This window comes from Globicephala melas, chromosome 17, assembly GCF_963455315.2.
Source record: "Globicephala melas chromosome 17, mGloMel1.2, whole genome shotgun sequence".
Classification (NCBI taxonomy): Eukaryota; Metazoa; Chordata; class Mammalia; order Artiodactyla; family Delphinidae; genus Globicephala; species Globicephala melas.
The window spans coordinates 64543183-64570780 of NC_083330.1; the positions used below are offsets into that span (position 1 = coordinate 64543183).

Here is a 27598-nt window from a genome sequence, read left to right on the forward strand (position 1 = left end):
TCTGCCCATTTTTGGATTGGGTTGTTTGTTCTTTTGTTATTAAGCTGCATGAGCTGCTTATAAATTTTGGAGATTAATCCTTTGTCAGTTGCTTCATTTGCAAATATTTTCTCCCATTCTGAGGGTTGTCTTTTGGTCTTCTTTATGGTTTCCTTTGCTGCGCAAAAGCTTTTAAGTTTCATTAGGTCCCATTTGTTTACTTTTGTTTTTATTTCCATTTCTCTAGGAGGTGGGTCAAAAAGGATCTTGCTGTGATTTATGTCATAGAGTGTTCTGCCTATGTTTTCCTCTAAGAGTTTGATAGTTTCTGGCCTTACATTTAGGTCTTTAATCCATTTTGAGCTTATTTTTGTGTATGGTGTTAGGGAGTGATCTAATCTCATACTTTTACATGTAGCTGTCCAGTTTTCCCAGCACCACTTATTGAATAGGCTGTCCTTTCTCCACTGTACATTTCTGCCTCCTTTGTCAAAGATAAGGTGACCATATGTGCGTGGGTTTATCTCTGGGCTTTCTATCCTGTTCCATTGATCTGTATTTCTGTTTTTGTGCCAGTACCATACTGTCTTGATTACTGTAGCTTTGTAGTATAGTCTGAAGTCAGGAAGCCTGATTCCTCCAGCTCCATTTTTCGTTCTCAAAATTGCTTTGGCTATTCGGGGTCTTTTGTGTTTCCATACAAATTGTGAGATTTTTTGTTCTAGTTCTGTGAAAAATGCCAGTGTAAACTGGGATTTTAAGAGTGGGATTCTTTCATAAGTTTGTGAGAAATAACCTGTTGTAAGTCAAGGGCTTAATACATAGCAGGCAGGCAATCAATACTTGTTGAATAAACATCTCATGGTCAGAGTTCTTTTAATTTTAGCTATGATGTCGAGGGTCTGTAGTCATAGGCGTCAAAGCATTTAGTTATGGGCTCTTATAGTTGGATAACACGAGTCCAATATATCTATGCAAGGGCAGCGTGGGTCATATTTGTTTCAACCCATTAGAGATAATAAGGTCTCTGCCATGCGTCAGGCTGCTGCTGAGCTGTGCCCTAGGTGTCATAAAAAGTTCTAAGTATACATCTGTCAGGTGTGGAATAAAATATGTAAAACCATTGTTTTCTTTTTAAAATTTATTTATTTTCCTTGTTTTCTTGGCTGTGTCGGGTCGTATTTGCAGTACACGGGATCTTCGTCAAGGTGTGCGAGATCTTTTGTCGTGGCGCTCGGGCTTCTCTCTAGTTGTGGAGTGCGGCTTTATCTTTCTAGTTGTGGCACAAGGGCTCCAGGGCGCATGGGCTCTCTCGTTGAGGAGTGCGAGCTCAGCAGTTGTGGTGCGGGGGCTTCGTTGTCCCGCAGCATGTGGGATCTTAGTTCCCCGGGACCAGGGATTGTCCCCTGCATTGGAAGGCGGATTCTTTACCGCTGGACCACCAGGGAAGGCCCTTAAAACAATGGTTTAAAACTGAAACAGATACTGTGGTTGCTTGCCAGTAACAAGGGTCATGGGTTTGCTAAGCCAGAGTAACAAATTATGGAAGAAAGTGTCCCCAAAGACCTTCTCACTAGAACTGAAATTAAGAGTGTCTTAATTTCTGCCTTTAAAAAGTGACTCCGGAGCCATCTGTAAGGAGCAGAACAGTAACAGGCTGCACGCAAGAATCTTATCTCCTAGATTACTTCTGGACCTCCCCCACGTCAGCACCGGCTGTTTACCATTTCAACTCCCTGAATCCCTACATTTTAAGAATTTGGACCTTTGTGGGAATTCCCTGGCCGTCCAATGGTTAGGACTCTGCGCTTGCAGAGGGCCAGGGGGTTCAGTCCCTGGTGGGGGAACTAAGATCCCGCCAACCGGGTCGCAACAAAACAAGAATGTGGAGCTCTGAAGGAGAGCCCAACTGTTCCTCTTCCACAAGATGTAGCAGCTATCAGGAGGGGATGAAGCATCGCTAGACCTTTACTCCACTCCACTGGGGGGAAAGCTCTGACTTACACATTTCCTTCATGAGCCTGGACCCCTTCCACCTGGCCTCGGTTCGGGGTTGGCTCTTAAGAGCCCCCGGGACCTCACCGTTCTTGCCCTTTTTTTTTTTTTTTTTTTTTTTTGCGGTACGCGGGCCTCTCACTGTTGTGGCCTCTCCCGTTGCGGAGCACAGGCTCCAGACGCGCAGGCTCAGCGGCCATGGCTCACGGGCCTAGCCGCTCCGCGGCACGTGGGATCTTCCCGGACCGGGGCACGAACCCATGTCCCCTGCGTCGGCAGGCGGACTCTCAACCACTGCGCCACCAGGGAAGCCCTCTTGCCCGTTTTTAAGTCAACTATGGCCCCCTTCCCAAGTCGCTGCTTCTTGGCCGGCCCTCCCCCAGCGCCTGTAACCGCCTGCTCCAGGGCCACCCGGGCTCGCATTTGGGGGAAAGTGGGTCATCCAGCAATGGCAATAAAAACCCAATCAATTCATCCAGAGACTGACAGAACGACACGGAGCGCTCGAGCAAGGCACGACTACCGGGGTCCCTGCCGGCTGTACCTCGCTGTCCCGCCCCTCAGCTTGCAGGGGGCGGGCATGAAGGTTGGTCCCGGGCTCCGCCCCCCGGCCTCGGACCCCCGGCCTCGCGCCGGCGGGCGGAAGTGACGCACGCCCGAAGCCGTTTCCGGCGGGCCGAAACTAGGAAGAAACTTGGAGCAGCCGAGGCGTCCGGTCACCTGTCTCCTCTGCTCCCGTGCCCCGTGGCCCGGGCCGCACCGAGCTGTCGGGAGCCCAGGCCATGGGGCAGCCCGGGCCGTCCGCAGTGTGAGGCGTGGGGCCTCCCGCGGGCTCCTCGGACGGGCTACGGGCGGGCAGGCGGGAGGCGTCGTTCCAGCTGCGGTCCTGGCCGCCGCCGCCCTCCCGGGCTCCCGGCGTCATGAACATAGACGTGGAGTTCCACATCCGGCACAACTACCCCTGGAGCAAGCTGCCGGCCAACGTGAGACAGGTATGGAACCTGGGGCCGGGGTCCCGCCCCGCTGTCACCTGCTCGCCGAGCCCGCGGGGCCGAGGCTGGCGCCTCTGGGCTGGCTCCCGGCCTTCCCCCGCCCAGGGTCTTGAGATAACCTACCCGCAGCCCGCGGGTGAGGAGGGGACGGTCCTGGGGCCACAGGGGCAGGATGGGGCCGTTTCGAAATGGGATGGAATGGTGTCCAGTGGACTCGCTTGCCGCCTTCGCACGCAGACTCCCTTCAACCGGGCACTGCGCTAGGCACCTTCGAAACAAATTTAAAACACGGCTCTTGACCTCCAGAACTGCGGGATGGTGGGAAAGGGACGAGAAACAAATGAATCCGTTACAGGCTGATAGCAGCTCACACGAACCTGCATGATAGTATATGCGAGCGCGCAGAGGAGGGCGTCAGAAACCGTCCAGGGAGTGTCAGGACGTTGTGTAGGGGATGCATTTAAATTGGGCATTAAAGGACGAATAAGAGATAGATAAGAGGGATTCAAGATTTTCCAGCGAGAGGGAAAGTCATTTTAAGAAGCTTGGACGAGTGAAAGCGTGCTTTGAGAGTAGTGAGCGACCTCCTCCATCACCGGAATCCGGAGGTGTAGATGTATTGGTGTGTTTGGCAGTGGGGCTTGGTGAGTGCGTGGGGAGTGGTAGCGGTCAGGGCCGGATTTTAAAGGGCTTTCGGACTTTGTTTTGTTGGACTTCAGTCTGTCAACAAGATGAGTTTATTAGAGATGTTGCAACAAGAGAGCGACAGGAGGTTTTTGTCCGAGAGGTAGTTCTCAAATGCTTGAGTGTTATTTTTACTCAGTTGTTTTACAGATATTTATTGAACACCTACTATGTGCTATGCCTTGTTTTAGGTGCGGGTTATTTGCAACAGTCAACACGGGAAAGCCCTGTCTTCATGGAGCTTACGTTTCAGTAAAGAAAGACAGTTAACAAATAAATGAATAAATACATAATATGGTGAGCGGTGGTAAAGATTATGAAGAAGTGATATGTGCTGTATAGAAGGCACTTTTTCTCTCTGGTCATAGATGGACCTTCAAGTTCCCGCCATGTTGCTTGGTTGAGAGTGAAATTCTGTTTTCCATTGGTGCTGGACCCTGGCATATTTGGAAAGTTTGGGTTGTTGGTGGTGATGGTATAAGGATTATTACTTTGCCTCCTCTCCCAGCTTGGGGTCTTAGTTCCAGGAAATGAATAATTTAAGGTTCTGGCGGTGCATTGTGTGGCAGAGAAAACGCTTTCACTTCAAGATACCAAAAATACAAGGAAGTGGAAAGATAAATTTAAGGAACTCAGAATTCTTGGGTGGCAGTGGCTGCCCATGTGACGTTAATCTTGAATGGGAGGAAGAAAGCTCTAAACCTGACAGACTTTCTCTTGTTAAGCTGGAATGAGGGCTTTGATGGGCACTTTTTGTTCTTAGGGTTTTGTGGCATATGGCAAGACAGCTGGAAGAACCAACAATCCTTTGTTTCCATGTTTTCTCTACTCTTCATTTCACAAAAATAAATGTAACATAATAGAAGAAAGATGGATGATTCAGTTATGTCCAGCAGAAATAATTGATCTTAATTAGTATTGGGAAAAGGCTTTTTTTTTGAATTTTATTTATTTTTTTATACAGCAGGTTCTTATTATCTATTTTGTACATATGGCAAAAACCTTTCCAAACCTTAGTCATGACTATTAAAAATAATCTCAGAACAGTGTTATACTTAAGCACAAGCATGACATTAAATTAAAACTTTTTTTGGTGAGATCACTTACAAGAGTTGGTGTTTTAGCTTAGGATAAGCTTTCGCTTGTAGAAGGTGTTGCAAAACCCATCTGTACAAATTACTTCATGGATTTTCTCTAGCCTTGCTCTTTTTCCCTAGGTCTACCTTGGATTAGGACATCAGCTTTCTGTCTGGTGTCTAGCACTCAGAAAAGTACCTTCCTATCCATTCTTCATACTATACTGTGGTGAGGTTTCTAAAATGCAAACCCAGTCCTATTTCTATTTGTCTCCATAGATTACATGTTGCTTCTTTTTGAATTGAGATGTTAATTCCTCTAGAAAGGTTTTCCTGACCTATCTCTGGAGTAGTTGACCCTCAGGTGTGCTGACCCAGCACTGTATTTCTCACCCATAGCACTTACCCCACTATGTTGTATTTTCTGGTTACATTACTTGTTTTTGCTTTTGTATTTTGAGCACCTATCTCTTAGTTGGCTTTTAGTAAATACTTTTGCAGTGAATGAGTGATAGTATCAGTCTGAGATTTTTTTCCAGGAGCTAAAGCTTAGTCAGTTTAAAAGTGGGGAATAGTCCTTGTGTGGAAAGAATTTGGTTTTTGGTGTTACAGATACTAAGTACTTTGATAAGAGTTTCTGGTAAGTTTTGATGAGTTTAATTTGAAAGTGACTCATATTTCCCAGTTTTGAAAGCTGGTGGAAGGTGATTCAGATTTTTTTTGAAAAAATATTTGAAAAAATAGTTTTTATATAAATGAGATGAAAATTTTTTACATGGTGTGAGCTATACTAGACTTTCAGAAATCCATTAAAAAGTTTTGGATCAGGCCATTATTTCAGGATCTTTCTATGTAGTTTACCAGTATTCATTGTTCAAAACAATTCATAGTTTTATTTGAAGGGAAATTTTATGATGAGGTTCCAAGGAGGGTCAATTAAAAAAAACTATTGTGTATTTTGGGGGAGGTGGTGCGCATTGGGGTTTGTAGGAGCAAAAGCTTTAGAAAGAATTCTTTATGCTTTTAGCATCATGTGATCCACAGTGGGTGTTTTACAGCCGGTTTCTATGTCACTCCGTCTGTTTTAGTTCCTTTTATCTGCAGCCCAGCTTCATTTGTCAGACCTGGTGGGAATTTCTACAGGGTCTGCACTGTCTCCCAGTAAAATGACCTTTCTTTCGTTGCCTCCTGTAGTGGCAGCAGTGTTTTAAAATGTGGATGGTGGGAAATTGGGGTGGGCGTGGAAGAGAAGCCAAAGAATCTTTGTGAACAAAGCAATTATATTTTATGTACAAGGGTAGTGAAGAATAAAATCAGCTGTTAATGCAGTTTTTAGTTATTTGTGTGTCTGCACATGTATCGATCAGGACCAGTCATTACTTAATGACTAGCGCAAAGACTTAGATGTTTAGTAGATACTGTATTCTCTCATTAACTTACAAATAATGGGGACCTTATATTTTGTGTAAGTGGCTTGATTTACACTTTTTATCCTGGAGTTACTGGGAACAGAGTTTTAAAGGGAGAAAACGGTTGTAAGTTAGAATAAATTAAGGGACTTATTTTGAAACAGAAGAGTAAATCCTCAAGTTTGGAAGTTGCTGAGATTTTAGCAAATTGTCTGCTGTGTGAGTGAGTGTGTATGTTCTCTGTTCCTTGAGAAAGAGACTTTTATTTGGCAGTAGAGCTAGAGGAGATCCTTTAAAATTTTACAGAAAGCCTAATATTTTGAATCCCCTAAATATCTTCAATAGTGGCCCTGGTTTTGGTGCTACATAAAAGATAGGAGAGCAGTATCTCTACAATGAACTTTACTCCTAACTTCTTGTAATGTTAAAATGGATGAAAATAATGTCAGCACATAACATTTCAGCAGTAGTGTGGCTTATGGTTCAACCTGTGATAAATCAATTAATCTAGATGCAGGAAGAAAGATTTTTAGTTTTCTCACGTTATGTCCCTTTTTTCTTAAAATGCTACCCACCAGTAGTTCCAGTTGTGTGCCAGTTTATTTAGATGTGAGTTTCATCTGTTTTGTGAAGATGGCCTTAAGTGAAAGTATGTGCATGGACATTTACCTTGGCTTTCAGAAATCTATGAGTGAGAAATATAATAACTGAGTCCTCTGTTCCTTCTGTCATTAATCTCTTAAGATGTCTTATTTTATAGTGTGTTGGAAAGATCATAGCTAGTAATTAGAAGGGGGATAGCAGTCGTATATTAAATTAAGTTTATGGTCTCACATTGAATATCATGTTAACTATAATCAGACAGACTTATTCTTTGCTTTCATGAGAACCCAATTTTGGACTTAAAACACTAAATTCACAGCTAGAAAGCATTTTGCTCACTAAAAAATATATCGGAAATTCTAAAATTGTCATAAGTGTTTTCTGATGAGGCCATAAGATGACGTTTTTAAGAAATAATCGTATTTAGAGGTATTTTTTAAGTGTACATTCTCCAGGAATCTTAATTTTTAATAATCATAGCCCTCAACTGTAAGTAGTCATCAGACGGGGATCTGTCCTTAGTGGCCATTCTTAAATTTAAATAAATGTAGGTGCAAGAATCTATCCATCTACACAAATTGGAGACGGTCAAGAAGGAAATCTTTTGATGATGGCCATTCTGACCTGTGTGAGATGATATCTCATTGTAGTTTTGATTTGCAATTCTCTAATGATTAATGATGTTGAGTATTCTTTCATGTGCTTGTTGGCAATCTGTATATCTTCTTTGGAGAAATGTCTACTTAGGTCTTCTGCCCATTTTCGGATTGGGTTGTATGTTTTTTTGATATTGAGCTGCTGTAAATTTTGGAGATTAATCCTTTGTCAGTTGCTTCATTTGCAAATATTTTCTCCCATTCTGAGGGTTGTCTTTTCATCTTGTTTATGGTTTCCTTTGCTGTGCAAAAGCTTTAAAGTTTCATTAGGTCCCATTTGTTTATTTTTGTTTTTATTTCCATTTCTCTAGGAGGTGGGTCAAAAAGGATCTTGCTGTGATTTATGTCATAGACTGTTCTGCCTATGTTTTCCTCTAAGAGTTTGATAGTGTCTGGCCTTACATTTAGGTCTTTAACCCATTTTGAGTTTATTTTTGTGTATGGTGTTAGGGAGTGTTCTAATTTCATTCTTTTACATGTAGCTGTCCAGTTTTCCCAGCACCACTTACTGAAGAGGCTGTCTTTTCTCTACTGTATATTCTTGCCTCCTTTATCAAAGATAAGGTGACCATATGTGTGTGGGTTTATCTCTGGGCTTTCTATTCTGTTCCATTGATCTATATTTCTGTTTTTGTGGCAGTACCATACTGTCTTGATTACTGTAGCTTTGTAGTATAGTTGGAAGTCAGGGAGCCTGATTCTTCCAGCTCCATTTTTCTTTCTCAAGATTGTTTTGGCTATATGGGGTCTTTTGTGTTTCCATACAAATTGTGAGATTTTTTGTTCTAGTTCTGTGAAAAATGCCATTGGTAGTTTGATAGGGATTGCATCAAAAAATCTACAAACAGTAAATGCTGGAGAGGGTGTGGAGAAAAGGGAACCCTCTTGCACTGTTGGTGGGAATGTAAATTGATACAGCCACTATGGAGAACAGTATGGAGGTTCCTTATAAAACTACAAATAGAACTACCATATGACCCAGCACCCACTACTGGGCATATACCCTGAGAAAACCATAATTCAAAAAGAGACATGTACCACAGTGTTCATTGCAGCTCTATGTACAATAGCCAGGACATGGAAGCAACCTAAGTGTCCATCAGCAGATGAATGGATAAAGAAGATGTGGCACATATATACAATGGAATATTACTCAGCCATAAAAAGAAACGAAATTGAGTTATTTGTAGTGAGGTGGATGGACCTAGAGTCTGTCATACAGAGTGAAGTAAGTCAGAAAGAGAAAAACAAATACCGTATGCTAACACATATATATGGAATCTAAAAAAAAAAAAAATGGTCATGAAGAACCTAGGGGCAAGACAGGAATAAAGACACAGACCTACTAGAGAATGGACTTGAGGATACGGGGAGGGGGAAGGGTAAGCTGGGACAAAGTGAGAGAGTGGCATGGACATATATACACTACCAAATGTAAAATAGATAGCTAGTGGGAAGCAGCCGCATAGCACAGGGAGATCAGCTCGGTGCTTTGTGACCACCTAGAGGGGTGGGATGGGGAGGGTGGGAGGGAGGGAGGGAGTGAGACGCAAGAGGGAAGAGATACGGGGACATATGTATATGTATAACTGATTCACTTTGTTATAAAGCAGAAACTAACACACCATTGTAAAGCATTTATACTCCAGTAAAAATGTTTAAAAAAAAACAAAAGAAGGAAATCTTTATTTGTAGAACTTAGTTTTTTGTTAACTTAAGTGAAGTTATGTTCTCAGACTGCTCTTTTATTTGATATTAAATACTTTAGATAATTTCAGTAAATCCTTTTAGAAAGGGAGACTGAAGATAAACACATTGAATTTTTGCTCTAATACCATAGCAGAAAAGTTTGTATGATAAAATTTAAGAAAATCTTTACTCAGTTCTGGAAATTAGAGATTCCAGGATAAAATTAGGGGGCATGGTATTGAAATTTTATGGGGTAAAAGTACTGTTGTTTAGTTTGGAAACTATTTTAAATCTATTTGAAATTTTTTTTAGAGTCTTGGAAATTCACAGAGAGAATATGAGAAGCAGGTTGTCCTGTACAGTATCCGCAATCAGTTACGATACAGAAATAACTTAGGTAAGTAGAGACATTTTTACATTGAGGTAGAAATGACTACTGCTGAATTACGTTTTCATAAATCTGTCCTATCTTTTTATTATATATTTCATAGTACTGAAATTTTTCCATGTACAGCCTTTAATAAATTCTATAATGACCCATCACACCTAACAATAATTTGCATTAGCAAGTAGATTCTTCTTTCTAATTCCAATGAAAATTATTTTTTAGAGTACTGTTTATAGATTCATTTTACCTATAGAATATTAATTTTGATTCAGTTGTCCTCTTTTTAGTTTAGTGAGAAAATATGCCAGAAAAGAAGTACGTTCCTTCTTAATGAATTTTGACTTTGAATTTTGTTTTGGTCTCTATAAATTTTCCAAATAATACAACTTTAATGAAAACTCTTTCTATAATAATTGGAACAAATTTTAAACATAATTGGCTCCATTTTTTAAAAAAAACTTTTTTAAAAATGTTTGCTTTTTATTTGTCAGATTACTTTGATTATTCTGTTGCCCTGCTAGTCTTCCCTCCCATTTGTTACTCTTATTTTAAGCATAGTATTTCAGAGATAGGTTTTCTATGAAAACATATTCCATGGAAATCAGAGGTTTTTTTACATTTAAAACACAGAAACCAGCAAATAATGTTTAAAAATAGACTTGATTTCATAGAAAACGGCCATTCAGATTGGCTGTCTTGTAAAGTATCATAGGGGTTGGATGGATTATAGCTTATGTTTTTTGGGGGAGACATTCCATGTTCACTTTCTTTGCTCTTTGATTTGTTAAGAATTATTTCTCTACTTTTCTGTCCCATATATTTTACTTATATACTCTGAAGTCTGTTGCTTGTGGTGTAATTGTTTCTTTGTTCCAACTTAGATTGTTTTATTCTCTTCCAATTTACATACTTCTCTTTTTAATTAATATTAGTTTGTAAAGTGTTTCTCCTTGCATTTATAATTATATTTAAGTATAAGATCTGAAAAAAAACTGGAGAATTTCCCTTTCTTTCCCAGTTAAACATGTCAAGAAAGATGAACGCAAGTACTATGAGGAACTCTTAAAGTACAGTCGAGATCATCTCATGCTGTACCCTTACCATTTATCAGATATCATGGTAAAGGGCCTGAGGATAACACCATTTTTATATTATACTGGGATTATGGAGGTGAGTTTACAGTACGTGAATCTTCAGGGATGGGATGGGACTTCATGTCGGGGACACTTTGTGAATGATGACCAGCCCTCAGCCACGGTGGACATTGTTTCTGAGTTTATAGTGTAAAAAAGATGGTTGCTTAATAGTTAACTGTTGTAGCCACACTTGTGCAAGTAGTTGTCCTTATCAGTGTTTTCTCAGCAGGAAAGTATCTGTCTTTATTCTGTGTTCTTGAAGACGTTGTTGACCCTTTGTGCTGTTGTAGCGTTAATCAGCCATTTATGTTAGCACAGTTTGTATAAAATTTATTGCTTTTAATACACTGTTAAGGTTGAAAATGTGGGTGACAGAATTGAACATTGAGCTCAGAGAAGCTTAATGTATTTAGCTGTTTTCTAACTGTAGAAAGAATAAATGATGATATAGACCCAACATTATATAATGCATGTTTCAGAAGAATAGAATTGTATTAGTAGTCCTGGTTGCTAATCTTTCTGTGATTACTAACTTTTAGATGTTAGCCTTTTTCCAAAGGCAGTTTTTAGGCCTGTGTTGAATAGCTTTAAATAGTAGTTATATACTGGTTTTTTGGCGTTTTTTTTTTTTTTTGCGGTACGCGGGCCTCTCACTGCTGCGGCCCCTCCCGTTGCGGAGCACAGGCTCTGGACGCGCAGGCTCAGCGGCCATGGCTCACGGGCCCAGCTGCTCTGCGGCATGGGGGATCCCCCTGGACCAGGGCACGAACCCGTGTCCCCTGCATCGGCAGGCAGACTCTCAACCACTGCGCCACCAGGGAAGCCCCTATATACTGTTTTTAAGTGGGTTTTATGTAAAGCTTGGCAGTATTTATCTAGTATTCATTTGCTGTTAATTCTATTTGAGTGCTACTGTTCTGGGCTCACCAGCCACTTGAAGAGCAGAGGGCAGCCTAGAACTGAAGGAGTTGGGCGCCTGCAGTAGCAGTGAGGTTAGCTCCCTTTAGGACGTGGCTGCCTTCGCAGGAGCTCCCTTTGCCTGTCTCCTTAAGCCCCTTCTTCACAGGCACTTCTATAGTCCCATGTCTCCTGTGTCCCTGTTTTGGAGGAAATACAAAGTAAAGCTTGAGGCCTGGCCACCCAGGTTTCTGTCAGTCCCTTTCCCTAGAACCAGGGTAGCATAATGAAGGTGGCAGCTAAGCAGTGTGTAGAATAGTTTTGTTGCTGTCTCTCTGATTATTTTTCTGGTGTTATCCACAGGTTTGGGGGAGATAATAGAGTGAGGTTTTGTCCCATTTACTAGCTTTCAGTGCATCCATGTGCTTGCTGTTCTCTGGTATCTGTTTTTATACCATTGGGTATAACTCCTGGGCTAAAAATGGGTCTTATCCCCACAGTAAACAGCTGGTTTATTACTGGAGAAACAGATGAGGGTTGCAAGAAGCTGGATCCTGAGTTTGACTCTGTTGCTGGTTGGGATTTGGAGGAGCAGAGGCTGCTGAGCGGTTAAGGTCTTTGTCAGCAGTGCTTGTCTTGGATGCTTGTTAATGGAGCTATGACACACTGTTGGGCCTTCTCTCGGGATTCTCTCTAATCCTAGGGTAGGAGTCTAGGATCAGGTATGAAGTGTGGAGAGCCTAGAACCCTGAACTCTGAGAGAGGTATTCCTTGCATAGCTTCCACAGGGCAGAGGTTACTGGGCAACTGTCTGGGCTTCATAATGCGCTGTGAGGAATCCAGACCTGAAAGCCTGACCTTCAGTTGCTAGGTTGGGACCTCGTGGTACATGCCACACTGTGACATGCACGCTCTAGGTTGCCAGGCTCTGATCTCAGTGCTTCCTGTGGCAAGGACATTTTGCGCTTAACATTTACGTTGTTTTCTTTTTAAAAGGACATTATGAACAGTGAGAAAAGTTATGATTCATTGCCCAATTTCACTGCTGCTGACTGTAAGTATTTAATTATGCTGAAGAACGAGGCAATGTTTAGAGTGTCTTTGTGCATGCGTGCTCTTGCCTTTCATTATTGTGCTTTTAACCTGGAAGACTTGAAAGATGAGAACAGCAAGCAACATTATTGATAGGAATTTTATCAGGTGATACAAGTCAAGTATAAGATTTTGTCTAAATGTCTAAGAAAATATTTTGGAGTGGTAGAATCAGAAAAATGGGACTAGTCTCTGTATTTCTAGAGAATGAAGTTCTGTTACTTGGGCTGTGGTGTATACCAAATGAGGAAAGAAAATTTGTGCACAATATTTTTGCAGCATGATATATGGTTGTTACTAACATAATTTGCTGGTGTTTTATTATGCTTATTTTAATGAAGTGTGTATTTGAAATGTGACATAGTTCTGTTGTGTTAAGAAGAAACTGTTGCTGAGAAGTACATTTTGACTTCCTGGAATTGGGAGGACTTCTGCTTTTTAAAAATTTTCTCAGTTAGCATTGTCAAAGTGTCAGCTTGAATTCACCACTCCCAGTTGCTTGTCTTTTATATTTTGTTTGAAGAATTCTTTTTAATTTGATATTGATCATCTGTCAGTAATCAAAAGAGGAATGAAAGTCAAAGGTTTTTTCCTAGTAGGTTGTGAGTGTACTGACATTTCAAGATGTATTAAATGATTTTAAAGGAAAGGCTCTTTCTTTTAGGTCTAAGGCTTCTTGGCATAGGAAGGAACCAGTACATTGATCTGATGAATCAGTGTAGATCGTCAAAAGTAAGTTAGTTGTTTCCCTTCCCTTCAAATTTCTTGTCCTCCTTATCACACAATCAGATTAAATTTTTAAGTAGTAGAAATAATGAATTATGATTTCTTTCATCAAATAAAATATGCTTAATACAGAAACAACTCATCAGTATCTCTAGGTTATAGCTTAAGTGATTATTGAATTAAAAATATCTAAGGCATAAGACATTTCATTTATTTTTAAAAATTAACTTTGCTCTGCTGGTCTTTTCACCTGCTCATTCCACTCCCAGCGTTCACTTCATGGGTGAAATCAGTACACAAATGCATTTTCACCTGGATTTCCTTTGAATTTCTGGATTTAGATCCAGATTTAATGATAATGTTTTGAAGTAATTTACTTTGAAATAATTTAAGAATGACTTTCTCCATTCAGTATATCTAGAATACTTTAGATTTTAAAACATGAGAATTTTAAAAGATATTTATTTAGTCTGTTGGAAACTGTCTTGTTATACTGTTATCAATAAAAAAAGAAAGTAGTAATTTTAGATAGATTGCAAATGCTCTGATGTTTGTACCATTGCAGAAATTTTTCAGACGGAAAACGGCCCGTGATCTTCTACCAGTAAAGCCGGTGGAAATTGCCATAGAGGCATGGTGGGTGGTGCAGGCTGCATATATCACAGAAGATGACATAAAGGTAGATAACTTTAAAAGTTAAACATAGGATTTTTATTTTAAAAATTATAATTTTTAACTATAGTTACATAACTTTTTTACAAAAAGTAACACTAGTTGGTTTTCCTGAAGGAAATTAAACTTAAATTCAAAATTGTAAATGATCTTCGTAGGCTAGAATATTGGAAGTTTTCGAAAATACTCTTTAGTCATCAGGGAGACTTGACTTGGTTCATGTACAGTCATCTGGGGATTTTACTTACATGTTTCATGTAAAGTGACGTGATGCCACAGCTACCAGCAATAGTATTGCCAACGGTTTTTGAGGACTTGCTGTGTGCTCAGTGTGCCAGGCACTATTCCAGCTGCTTTTTATGTTGTCTCATTTGAGTCTCATCACAACCCCAGAGCTGTGTATTATTTGTAGCCTCTTTCACATGTGAGGAAAGTGAGCGCAGAGAAGTGAAGTAATGGCTCCAGTCACAGTTCTAGTAAAGGTCTGGGATTATAACCCAGGCAGTTTGCTGTGCTCTTAATCACTGTGCTGAACTGCTGTACTGAAGTGGTAAGTGCTTGTTAGGGAATAGTGTCAAGATCAAGGGAAATACTATTCCCAGTGGTCAGACCACATTTGCTATAAGCTTTATACATTTTAGAAGGGATGTTGATTTAGGGGAAAAAGGTGGAATAGCAGACGATGTGCCTAGAGACCAGTCATATCCCTGTGGCTGAAGGAATTAAGTGAGCGTGTGGATTTTTTTTTAGTTGGCATTTTGTTTTACTTCCAAGGACAGAATAAATCCAGTGTGTGCAAGGCTTAGAAATTCTGCTTCAGTGCATTTACTTCCGAGCAGAGATGTCAGACTGTGTCATGAGATGGTGATCTTGTCAGTGATAATAATCCTGTGGCATGTGAATGAACTTCTGGTTTGAGAGATCCAGAATCAGCAAACGGATCAGATTCCAGTGCAAAGAAGATGAGTCAATATTACTATTTATTAGTGAGCACATTACTTACCAGCAAGTATTGGCACTTAAAATTGCTTTGTTGTATGAGTTCTGTTGGTAGCATATTTTGGCACCTTAATTGATGGTTGTGTGTGGCTTTTTTTGTTTGAATTCTAGAGTAAAAAATGAAAAAAATATGTAGTTCATTCAACTAATGACTTATAATCATTGGTTTAAACATGAATAGATTTCAGGAAACTTACCAGTTAGTTAATTTGGACAGGACCTAATTGAAAATATTTTGCTTTTCCTAGATATGCACTTTGCCCGAGAAATGCGCTATTGATAAGATCATTGATGCAGGCCCTCAGCTCTCTGGATCACTAGATTACAATGTAGTACATAGTAAGTGGTTAGTAGAAATGGTCTTTCGTCAACATAAAAAATTATTTTAAGCCATCAGCAATTTATAGCAATTATTTATCAATTAGGTAAGAACAGTAATATTTCCTAAGGAATGTTATTGTTTGAAATGTGACCTTAGTCCATTGTTTTCCAGTGTGGCTATAATTAGTCACATAGATTAGAAATTTATACAAATGAATCATAAGAAAAATTTTGCAGTTCTGAGCATTTGAGGGAAACCAAGATTTGAAAGCTTTGATGTAATTTTTTTTTCTTCAATCTTTCTTTTTTCCTTTTCATATACCATTAAGTTGTAAGAATCTTTACAGAAAATCAGGAATAAAGTTTTTATTTTAATTTTTTAAACTACAGTGTTTACTGGTTCATCTAAAACAAGATACTTTTGTTTCTGTAGGTTTATATAATAAAGGATTTATTTATCTGGATGTACCAATATCTGATGACAGTTGTATAGCAGGTAAATATGTGCTAATATTTCTCAATGTTTTTTGAATGGCTGCTAGGTGCTGGGCACTGTGTGTCACCTGTTAAGTTAGACACATATCATTCTGGGATCTTTGATGTTAGAATTTTTCAAAGAAAAACATTTCTTCCTCATTACGTTGCAACTCATTGAGGTGGTTTTAGTTAAATTCCTTTCATTTTTATCTTTTGTTGGTGTAAGCACTGTATTAAAATAGTAGAAATCTGAGGTAAATTTCTCACAATCCTAAATCAAACCAGTGTTTTTATACATTTATGTCACTTTTTAAACCTTGTTCAGTGCATAAGTTTCTACATATATTCAGTAATATCATACAATTATATGTTCTTCATTTTACATTATTTATTTATTTATTTATTTATGGCTGCGTTGGGTCTTCGTTGCTGCGCGTGGGCTTTCTCTAGTCGCGGCGAGCAGGGGCTACTCTTGGTTGCGGTGTGCGGGCTTCTCATTGTGGTGGCTTCTCGTTGTGGAGCACGGGCTCTAGGCACGCGGGCTTCAGTAGTTGTAGCACACGGGCTCAGTAGTTGTGGCTCACGGGCTCTAGAGCACAGGCTCAGTAGTTGTGGCGCATGGGCTTAGTTGCTCTGCAACATGTGGGATCTTCCCGGACCAGGGCTTGAACCTGTGTCCCCTGCATTGGCAGGTGGATTCTTAACCACTGAACCACTAGGGAAGTCCTTGTTCTTCATTTTTACCTGACATATCTGTGTCTTATATTTTCATGTCACTACCATCTTTTTTATCTTTATCTCTTCCTCCCTTCCTCTTCACCCACCTCCCCAAGTTAAATCAATATTAAGACCCTTGTATATTTCAATTTAGTAAACCATTTCCCTATGCTGGTTGTTTAGATCATTTCCTTTTTTAAATATTTTATTCTTTTTTATTTTATTTATTTATTTATTTGCCTCAGTGGTGATGTGGTTAACATTCTTGGACGCATCCTTGGCTTTTTTTCCTCTAGATTAGATTTCTTACCAATTTATAGAAGCACTTGTTATATTAAGATTATGTATTATAAGTGTGTTTTCCATCATATCTTTTAGGTATTATTCTTGTTTGTGATATATTTTACCATTCTAAGATATTGTGTAATCAAATATGAAGTGTCACAAAACCCCAGGGACCTTACTGTTAACAATGAGTGTTGGGGGCTTTTCACAGCACTACTTCCTCCTATCAGGTTATCATAGTCTAGTGTGTCCTGACCTCTATTTTTTATTTGTGTTACTATGTGTTTATGGCCAGGCCTTCCTTGTCTTTTTTTTTTCTATAACTTTTTTTGCTATTTCCAGGTATTTTCTTTATTTTTATTTTTGTTAATGTATTTTTTGAGTAGGCAGTAATTATGATTATAAAATACTAAATTTACAGAAGAGTATAAAAAGTCTGCTTCCCATGCCTGTCCCTAACCAGTCAGTTCCTCTCTCAGCCGCCACTAAGTTTCCTGTATATTCTTCCAAAAACATACTATGCACATAGGCATATATGTATATATCCTTTTTTGTGTGGTTTTATTCTTACGCAGGTGGTGTATCCAGCTCATACTTTGCTTTTTTAATTATACGTTGCTACTATTCCATATCTCTTTATGTAGAGTTGCCTCATTCTTTTTGCCTAGATGTAAATTGTGTATTTCTAACCTTTTAGTGCCTTGTTTCTTTTTTTTTTTTTTTTTTTTTTTTTGCGGTACGCAGGCCTCTCACTGTTGTGGCCTCTCCCGTTGCGGAGCACAGGCTCCGGACGCACAGGCTTAGCGGCCATGGCTCACGGGCCCAGCCGCTCTGCGGCATGTGGGATCTTCCCGGACGGGGGCACGAACCCATGCCCCTTGCATCGGCAGGCGGACTCTCAACCACTGCGCCACCAGGGAAGCCCATTGCCTTGTTTCTTCATCTCTAAGATAGGGTATAGTTTTGAACAACTCTTAACGTTAAGAGGATTAAGTGGAATTGTATATATAAAGTAGCTAGTAGTATAGTCTGGCACTTAGTAAGCGTTCAGTAAACATTTACACTTCGTATTCACACAGCTGAGAGTGTAGGAAAAGAATTAATTATATAAAAAATGGGATTACTAAAATATTTCTAAAAAGAAACCTTTGATCCTTAACAGTCCTTGGATGATTGGAAATATGGGTAGCACTAAATCAAAAAATGACATGAGCCAGAGCTGTAAAGTAGAGAGCCTATCCTGATGTATACATTGTGGTTCTTCACAGTGCCTTCTTTTTGACCACTTGAATTTTGTCTTATATCTCTCTGTTGGGAATAATTTAGGTTTTGGGTGCAGTTAGGTGGTGTTAGGGTTAGAGGACACAAGGACACCCAAATCCTGCTATGGCCTAGGCACACGCCTTCTTCCCACGATGTTTTCAGGGGAAGTGTGCCCACAGGGGAGAATGGCAAAGGAAAGCATAGTGCCTCTTTATTGTTGGCCAGGCAGAGCACTCTAGTAAAGTGGGTTAGAGCATCTGGACCAAAGAGATGGAGAGAAGTGAGTATGAATAAATAGGTGGGGAGCATCGATCGGGCAGCCTCTTGTGTGGAAGGTCTTGACCCTCTTCCCATCAAGGAGGTTACAGAATAGAAAGCCCCAAAGAGCAAATTATACCAGTGATAAATGTGGCAGTCACGCAGATGAATTTCCCCTTTTCTCAGGATGGAGCAGGGATGATGTGGAGGGCAGAGAGCCAATACCTTCTGTCCACCTGGTTTTGGATAGCATGGTGACTTGCAGTTCTTGCTTCTCTGCTTTAGACCAGCCACCTGCTGCCCTAGACGCATCAGAAACACACCCTTGGCGGGCTTCCCCATTCTGGAGCAGCACCGGCGCCCCTGCCGTTCTACCAAGTCCATGCCTCTAGCACTTCTCTGCCTCAGTAACGCTGAGAGGTCCATGGGGATGAAATTACTCTTTGTAGGATTTATGCTCTGCCATAAGAGTCCACTCTGTGTAGACAGCATTGCATATGACCTTACTTCGGGAGTTTTAGGAAAACTTGCTATGGAGTTGGTAAAATGAATCAAAAGCTGAATTCAGTCCCTAAGTTGGAGGTCTCTTTCAATTAGATGTTTGAATTAAACTTTCTTGTTTTATAAAATTATGTCACTGAGAAAAGTCTATTTTGTTTATTTTAGTTCCTCCTCTTGAAGGTTTTGTAATGAATCGAGTGCAAGGTGATTATTTTGAAACTCTACTCTATAAGATATTTGTTTCAATAGATGAGCATACTAATGTTGCAGAGGTAAGTATGATAGCATCTTATGAAAGAACTTAACCTCAAGATTATAAAATAAGTTTGTGTAAAGTAGATAAAATTATTTAATGATATAATTAAAATATTTTCAAAGTCCACCCATGGTTAGATCTTGGACCATTAATATACTTAAGTTCACTATTCTTAAGTTACTTCCTGCATATATATATTAAAATTTTTTTAGTTAATAGCTTATGAATGGGTTAAATAACTTTATATGACTTTATAATAAAAGCATTGTAGACAATTGACTGATCTGGAAATTTTTTTTATTTTGAATGAGACGAAATTACAGGCTAAGTAATTCAGTTGTTATGGTCACTGCCTGGATTTGTACTCCCCTAAGTGTCTTAGAGATATGGAACGAAAAAAATTCTGATTACAAAATTTATTCAGACTCAGTTATTAATAATTTAAATTTTTCTGATTATGGTCAAATGGTCTATTACAACTGTGTAATATGCTTATGATTCTTAGAATGTAAAATATTCTTAAAATTTTATTTTCCAGCTTGCAAATGTTCTTGAGATAGACCTATCCCTGGTTAAGGTATGTAATTTTTATACTCTCTTCACTTGTGATAGGAATACTGAATGGATTATAGATTTTTGTCTTGATACTGAGAAACAGAAGCAGTGAGATTCTTATTAGCTGTCAGAGGAAGTGTGCACAGTCGGGGTGCTTACAAAGATAGAGAAGAGCAAAATAAGAACCCTGAACCAGTATTCCATCCCAGGGAGTGAAAGCTGTACTCACAGGTCTGTGCCCACCAGAAAGCAGCCTGACTTGTGTCTTGTAGTGTCTTGTAGTGTCTTGTAGCAGTGTCTTGTAGTGAAGTCACAGTATTTTGTAATGAAGTCAGATAAGCAACAACTTCCGCTTCTTTGGGGGTGGATCTAGGGAGGCCCAGGCCAGACAGTTGGGAGCATTCCCTCTCCTACATATGTGAAGACTTTAGTGGAAGACTAGGCCTACTGAAAATTTTTTCTTCTAGTTATGGGATGAAAATGTTTGAGGCTCACTGTAAGCATAGTCCGTAATAGTTTTTTCTCTACAAACATTCTGAAGTCTAGTTTATTTCAGATGTTCATTTCCTTTATATTCCTTTCAGAATGCTGTGTCAATGTACTGCCGATTGGGGTTTGCCCATAAGAAGGGACAAGTAATAAATTTGGATCAACTTCATTCATCGTGGAAGAATGTTCCATCCGTAAACAGATTAAAGTAACTCATTTATTTAGTAGGAGAGTTTCTTTTTGAAAAAAGCATTGCTTTACATACAAAAATTTTACTTATTCAACCTGTCAAGTGAGGTGAACCATATATATATATTAGTGGTGGTTAATCTTGTGTGTGTGGTAATCTTTTTTAGAATTTGATGAAAACTAAAATGCTTTCCCCAGAGAAAAGCTCATACAATATTTTACATATAATTTTTAAACATTCCCAAATTTCCTGAAGCCTATCCATGGGTTTAGTTAAGAACCTTTTCTGTGTGTGCAGAGTATTTTGGGACTGTGTCTCAATTTGGGGCTTGAATGTAAGAGTGGATTTAGGTGGATGTTCATAATTTAAGTACTGACTTCAGTAGCTGTTTTTATATATGATCATTTATATGATTTTTAAAAAGTGAATGTATTCTTCATTAATAGGAGTACTTTAGATCCACAAAAGATGCTTCTATCATGGGATGGCGGGGAAAGTAGGAGTCCTGTACAAGAAGCTTCATCGGCTACTGACACTGATACAAATAGTCAAGAAGATCCAGGTTAGCAGTAACTCAGTTTGAGTCTGTCTGTAGATAAGCCATGTGTCTGCACATACACTCATAAAGCAAACTCTCCAGGCTTACAATTATTTTGTGGTTTGTTCTGGATTTCAGTCATTCAAAAGTAGTCTTTGAGTACTTACCCATATGTTGGACCTTGTGGTAGATCTTAGGGGTATAAAATTGACAAGAATATGGTAGTTTCCTTCCAAAAACTAAGTCTGGAGAGTATAACCATAAAAACCACCACAGTGTGAGAAGCATTATGGTGCTTGTGGAGCGCAAAGAGGAAGAGCCCTCTTTCTTCCTAGAGAGGTTTAGGAGCCTTCATGGAGAAGATGATTTTTGGGTTGAGAATGAATAAGAGCGTGCCAGCTGACGAGTGCAGGAAGGCCATTGCTTGGGCTAAGCACAGAGGGAGGCAAAGCATAGTGGACAAGCGGGCTGCACGTGGTTTTGTGTTGGGAGGGGAGAGGGGCACACAACATGGGCTTCTGCTCCTACCCTAAGTAGCTCTGTTACCTGAGCCAGGTGACTTGTCTGTAGAGGTTAGGCTAGGTAGTCTTATTGATCTGACAGTGATCAAGTCTTGGTTTATTACTGGTTTTCAAAAAATTTACTACAAAAGTGAGTGCCTTTAAAAAAAATTTTTTTTTTGAACTTTAACTTTTTTTATCTCTGTTGGAGATAGGTAGGATTGGGACCTCTTGTGACTACAGTGTTACCTATATTATGTACTTTCTGATTATTAAATGAAGCTGAAATGAAATACTTTCTCATTCCAAATGATAAGCAAAGAACAGTTTTCACTTACTTGATTTTTAAACTATGATTTTTTTTCCCCCAACAGACACAGCCAGTATAAGCAGTTTGAGTTTGTCTACAGGATATACAAAGCGTATTGCATTCCTGTTTGACTCAACTCTTACTGCCTTTTTAATGATGGGAAACCTTTCACCAGTAAGTCAGATTCTTGTTTAAATACGAAAATGTTTAAAATAAAGATTAGATATAAAATAATTCAGTGCTTTTATATCTTTTTTTAAGTACTAGATTTTTTCCGGAAAATGCAGCTGCCTTTGTCTTATATTCCTTAGAGGAATGTCGGAACTTTTTAGTGAGGGCTACTTTTGTTATTAGAAAAATCAGCTCCTCACCCACCCTTAAGTTTAAATGTATTGGAAAGCGTAATATAAATCTAAGGGAAAACTACAACTTATTAATAATAGGCTCAAATAAGGTACATTTTAGTTTTGTTTCTTTATTGCAGAACTTGAAAAGCCATGCAGTCACAATGTTCGAAGTTGGCAAACTCTCAGATGAGTCTCTGGACAGCTTTCTTATAGAACTAGAAAAGGTAAATCTAGATAGCTTATTATGGGATGTCAAGGCATTTGCAATCTTCTCTTGCTTGATAAAACATCAGTTATTGATTATGTAGATTTTTCGTATATTCTTGTTCACTGCTACCTCATCGCACTGTAATACCATGGCAGGCATTTAGGCTTAAACATATTGAGCAGATGAATGAATTTTGTGATTTAAAAACAGTGATTTGTCTACCTCATCTAAGCTGTTAGCATAATTTGATATAATGAAGAAATCTTAAGTCTATGTGTAATTTTTTAAATTGCACTTTTCTAAAGTAGCCTTTAACTTTTTTTTTCAGTATGACTCTAAGATCTACTCTTAAGCAATTTTATTTGAAGTTTTTGTTCCACTTATCTTAAATCTGGAACAGTGTCCCTGGGTATCGTGTTTATGTCCACTCTCACTACCGCTTTTAGCATCTTGAAGACTTCAGCCATATTTGTTCTTAACTGTCTTTTTCCTCATGAATACAACCTAGTTTTCCTTAGCTCTAAATCTTGATTGCCCTTTTGGTGTTTTTCATTCCCTGGATATTTTATTCTGCTCTCTGCACTTCTTTATGCAAGCAGTTTGTGTGCCTAATCTATTCTTTGACTAATAATTTTGGTAACTTTTGTGCTTTAGTGGTGAACTCATGTATGTTTAGAGAATTTTTTATGATTTTGTACTTCCTTTACATCTCAGAAAAGAGACTTACCATAACATTTTTTTCCACTCCCCCTTCTCCATAGGATTTTTACTTTTTTAGTGCCCGAGATAATCCTTGTTATTAATTTGTCTCTTTATCTTTTATCTTCATATTTTTATTATTTCCTCAATACTTTTAATATCTTGTTTAACCCTATATCTTATTGTGTATCATCTTTTGCCAGTAAATTTTTTATATTTAGCACATTTTAACGTGTTTTCCTGATTTTTATTTTTCTCACCTCAACTAGTGTTTTATCATGTATAGCAAATTGGAAGATCCCTTTTACACTTTATATATCTGTATTCTTTTTTACCACATAGTCATTCTTGGGAAAGCCCTTTAGTCTGAAGTTTAGTTTAGTTTTTTTGTTTGTTTGTTTTTGCGGTACGCAGGCCTCTCACTGTTGTGGCCTCTCCCGTTGTGGAGCACAGGCTCTGTATGCGCAGGCTCAGCGACCATGGCTCACGGGCCCAGCCGCTCCGCGGCATGTGGGATCATCCCGGACCGGGGCACGTACCTGTGTCCCCTACATCGGCAGGCGGACTCTCAACCACTGCGCCACCAGGGAAGCCCTGAAGTTTAGTTTTTAAAAATAGTTTCTTAGCTATTTTTTTAAGCTTCATCTTGATTAATCAGTTGATCTTATTAATTTCATGCAAATCTAATTTCGTTATTTCCCCCTGTAGACCTTTCCTTCTGTTTTTTGTGTTGTTTCTGGAATGTGTATGTTTTTACATATTAAACAGGTGACTGACTCAGTGTCAGAAGAGCATACATGTAAACCCAGTGAAGGCAGGAGTTTTGTCCGCCACTCTCTCCTTACATCCTAGAGAGGTCATAGCACATAATAGGGACTCAGTGAATCCTTGTTGAGTGATTTTAAGCTGTATGTTCAGCAGTGTTGAACAGCTGTGTTGAATCACGTATGCCATTGTTCCTTGCAAAGTTGTGAACAGGGTGATAAGATAATGGCATAATTGGTGACCATGGATTGGAATACTTTTCTGGATGAAACAGAATATATACATCTTGGAGTTTTTAAAGCACCTTATTTGAATCATATATGGAACATATATCGTATAATGGTACAATTCAGCATTACTTCGTTGCTGAAGTTGTTGGTTTTACTTGCTGGGGTAATTTCTGTCATCTTCAAAGGTATAGTCACATGGAAGCCCAACCACGATTGGGGTTAATATTTGTTTCAAAATCGCCTGGGCAAATTTTTGATTTACTGATTTTAAATATCTTAATATCTCTACTGTATGGTTATATACTAGAATGAATGGCATGAGAGTGGTTTTTGTTGCAAAATTTGTTTTCTCTTGGTTTAGGTTCAGAGCACTGGTGAAGGAGAAGCACAGAGATACTTTGATCATGCACTCACTCTGAGAAACACAATATTGTTTCTGCGTCATAATAAAGATCTAGTTGCACAAACTGCACAGCCAGACCAACCCAATTATGGTATGATAAAAATACTTGATTTTGAAGACATGATCCTGTGGAACTTCTTTCTAAGAAGTTAAACAGGTCATGCTCACTTATTTAATCATCACTTATTTAAAACATTTTGTGTAGATAGCACATTGAATTTATAACTGTTGGCTTGTTCTGTGAATTTCTTTACTCGTCAGCTGTTCCTTACCTTGTTTTACTGTTTCTCCTCTTTTATGTGCCACTGACTTTTTGTAGTATCTAAATTTGTTTAGTTACCTACAAAAAGAGTTGGAGTGTTAATTTGTTTAAGTAGCTGATGGGATATAGAATAGGCATTTGTTTTGAGAGATGGACAAATGCCAAAATTTATTTAGGAAGCATGAAATATCAAGAATGAAAGATTCGTTATATAAAGATAATAAACAGGGTCTTCCTATTCAAATGCTGCTATAATAGTTACTAAAGTATTTTACTTTGAAGAATAAAAAAGGGAACAGATAACCTCATTTCAAAGAGTTAAAGAAAGAAATGGAAGCAGTTTTAATCTATTGATGAACTCTAATGTGGCTCTTGCCCTGGTGTGCTCTCTCAGTTTCGTGGTGGAAAGGGGTTCCCGAACTTGAGTTGAACTGATGGTATTAGCTCCTAAATTGTGGAATGGCGCCCAGGAGTGTGTGTTTTTAAAAAGATGCAACAGCTTGGGCACCAGTGTAAGAGCATTACACTGTGAATGTAATTACATTGTGAAGTCTTCGGACATTCACAGGAGTTGCATTTTGGGACACTGAATTCTTAGCACCAGTATCACATTTAATTTCACTTATTCTTTCATTTACCTAAAAGTTCTATTTTCTGGCCAAGAGCCATCATTTTCTTAGTCATATCCATTTTCATTCCACTGCTTTCATCAGCATCTGGCTTTCTTTTCAGCTCAACTAAAAAAATTTAGGGCAGAATCACTTGTCACTTTACAGGAGTTGTTGCAGAGGAGAGGACAAAGATGCTGGGTAGTTTAGCTGAGTGAGGTTAGACACACTTAGTACCTAGTGACTCACTTCTTCAGCCTTGGGGTGTTTGGTTCAGAGTTGTGCTTTAGCAGTATTACAAATGCTTCCATGCTGGAGCTCTTTCTGAGGTTATTCATAAACAGTTGAAACTGAGAATATTAAATCACCAAACACCAAGAGTCTGAAGCACTTATTGATAAGCATTTGTTGATAGTAACCATTTTTTGGTTACCAAATATTAGATCTTGTGACCTAACAGTGAGTGGCACAGTCTTAAATATGTCTCTGGATGTACAAATCCTGGAATTTCTGGGACTTTTTAGTGACTTATCGAGATAATGGGTTAGAATATTTGAACTATTCTGTTATAGCCATCTTTTACTGCCAGTCATAGAGTGCAAGAATATTAGTGCTAGTGACCAGCCAGGGGTAACTCAATTTATAGGTAAAGAAATTGAAGCTTATCTTGGTTAAATCTCCTGCCCATTTAGTCATTAAAACCCATATAGTTAGTAAATGGAAGAGCTGGGACTTGAATCCATGTCTCTTGAATTTTTTTCCTTTGCTCTGTTCCTTACATCATCTTCTCTTGAACACTAAGGTTTTTATTGATTTATTCATCAACAATTTGTTGTTTAATAGGTTGGGCTAAACTTTGTTTTTCACCATGAATAGTCTGTGTATCATCAACTAAGTTAAATGGTAAACCTAAACCTATCCTGTGTGAAAGTAAAGTATAATTCTAACCTTTAAGGTATGTTTAATAGTTGACTATTTCTGGAGCTTAGAATAATTGATATGGCTCCAAAGTTAAAATGTGATTAACTCCTCCCTCCCCATGAGACCAAATGGGCAATTGTTTATGAAGTTTCATTCTTTTAACCAGCCTTTCTTAACTGGGGCTCCTCATTAGAACCACAGAACACAGAAGATGATTTAAGTGACTGTTGCTCAATTTTTCTTATAATGGCGTATAACTAGTACCATTCTAGATTCATAGAAAAGAAGGTCATTCATTCCAGATAAAGAATAACTTTTTAGGGCATTAGGGCTTAATATTCTCCATGTTGAGAAAGGTAACTTTCTGTAGGTGCCAGGAGTGATAACTTACTCCTTTTTAAACAAGAAATTCTATAGTATTGGTGTTTAAGCATCTTGTTTTGAGTAGCAAGAATTTTTTTTTACGTCACTAGTAATTTGTAGTTCGAGTGTATCATGTAGTACTTGGTATTCACTGTAAAGCAAAAAGTCTTCTGATACTGTCATAGAAACAAACCTCTGATATGTGTGAAAAAGACTAGTTTCTTAGTAATCTTTTGGTTTTAGACAGCATGAGGCACTGCTTAAAAAACAGAAACAATGTGTGGTCTAACTTTTTTTCATTATTTATAAGCATAATTTTTTTTTCCAGGTATCTTTGTCTTTAAAAAAGATCTCTTTTCCCTAGGATCAGTACAAGTGAGACCTTAAAGCCACTGTTTGTAATTTGTCAGTCTAGTACTATGAAATGTTTAGAAATTAAACCTCATCTGTAGAAAAGCAATCACAGTTGTAAAAACTTTGTTTTAACCACCATCAACTCTTTAGACTTCCTTCCATATCCTAGTATTCATTAAATATTTTCTATACTTGGCATTGACAATGTTGAGTTTTACCTGAAGCTTCTAACTCTTTTGTGTTTCAGAAAAGGGCTTACTGCAAGGACCCACCCTTTCTCATATAACTTAGTTAAGATCACAGGCACTCCCCTTGTTTATCTCTGAGAGGCCAGACGCAGACAGACCCTCCAAATTCCCTTTATCTTTTTAGAGAGCAGTAAGACTGGTATTTTCCAGAAGGATTAAGAATGGGAACACTTAAAATCAGTTGCATGCTAAGTGAGTTCCTGCTTTATGGACTACAGTTTAGGCACATGTTTCTAAATGAGGAATTCTTGCCCTTCTGGTCAATTCAGAACTTGGCTGCAAAGTTTTTATGGAGATTGAAAATTGGGGGAGGGAAGGATACAGCTTTCCCATGGCACTTAGGCTTTCATAAGATGCCACTGCCATGATGGAGAGGAAGTAAGATAAAGCAAACATATTTTTAAAGTATAAGGTTAGCCTGAAGAAACACCAGTAGAATAAAGACTTTCAGCTTTAAGTCTTAAAGAGTCTTATTGGTCTCCTAGGAAATAAAGTGCTTTATTTATTTATTTTTATTTATTTTATTTTTTTAAAATT

At 38.7% G+C, this 27598-nt stretch overlaps 1 protein-coding gene across 2 annotated transcripts in view; it reads left to right on the top strand.

The window, feature by feature from the left end:
- Positions 1 to 2645: 2645 nt before the first annotated feature.
- Positions 2646 to 27598, top strand: part of FAM91A1 (family with sequence similarity 91 member A1) — a 42921-nt gene continuing 17968 nt past the window's right edge. Inside the window, exons 1-15 of one of the 2 annotated variants that reach the window (XM_030875741.2) lie at positions 2646 to 2966; positions 9396 to 9480; positions 10490 to 10641; positions 12501 to 12558; positions 13261 to 13328; positions 13888 to 14001; positions 15242 to 15332; positions 15748 to 15810; positions 18981 to 19087; positions 19610 to 19648; positions 20211 to 20323; positions 20752 to 20867; positions 21718 to 21827; positions 22138 to 22224; positions 24264 to 24396. In XM_030875741.2, the coding sequence (XP_030731601.1) occupies positions 2895 to 2966; positions 9396 to 9480; positions 10490 to 10641; positions 12501 to 12558; positions 13261 to 13328; positions 13888 to 14001; positions 15242 to 15332; positions 15748 to 15810; positions 18981 to 19087; positions 19610 to 19648; positions 20211 to 20323; positions 20752 to 20867; positions 21718 to 21827; positions 22138 to 22224; positions 24264 to 24396 (1408 nt within the window). In that variant the 5' untranslated portion in view covers positions 2646 to 2894. Of the gene's footprint in view, positions 2967 to 9395; positions 9481 to 10489; positions 10642 to 12500; positions 12559 to 13260; positions 13329 to 13887; positions 14002 to 15241; positions 15340 to 15747; positions 15811 to 18980; positions 19088 to 19609; positions 19649 to 20210; positions 20324 to 20751; positions 20868 to 21717; positions 21828 to 22137; positions 22225 to 24263; positions 24397 to 27598 lie in introns of those variants that run through there. The other variant, XM_070043996.1, reaches the window with a different exon arrangement.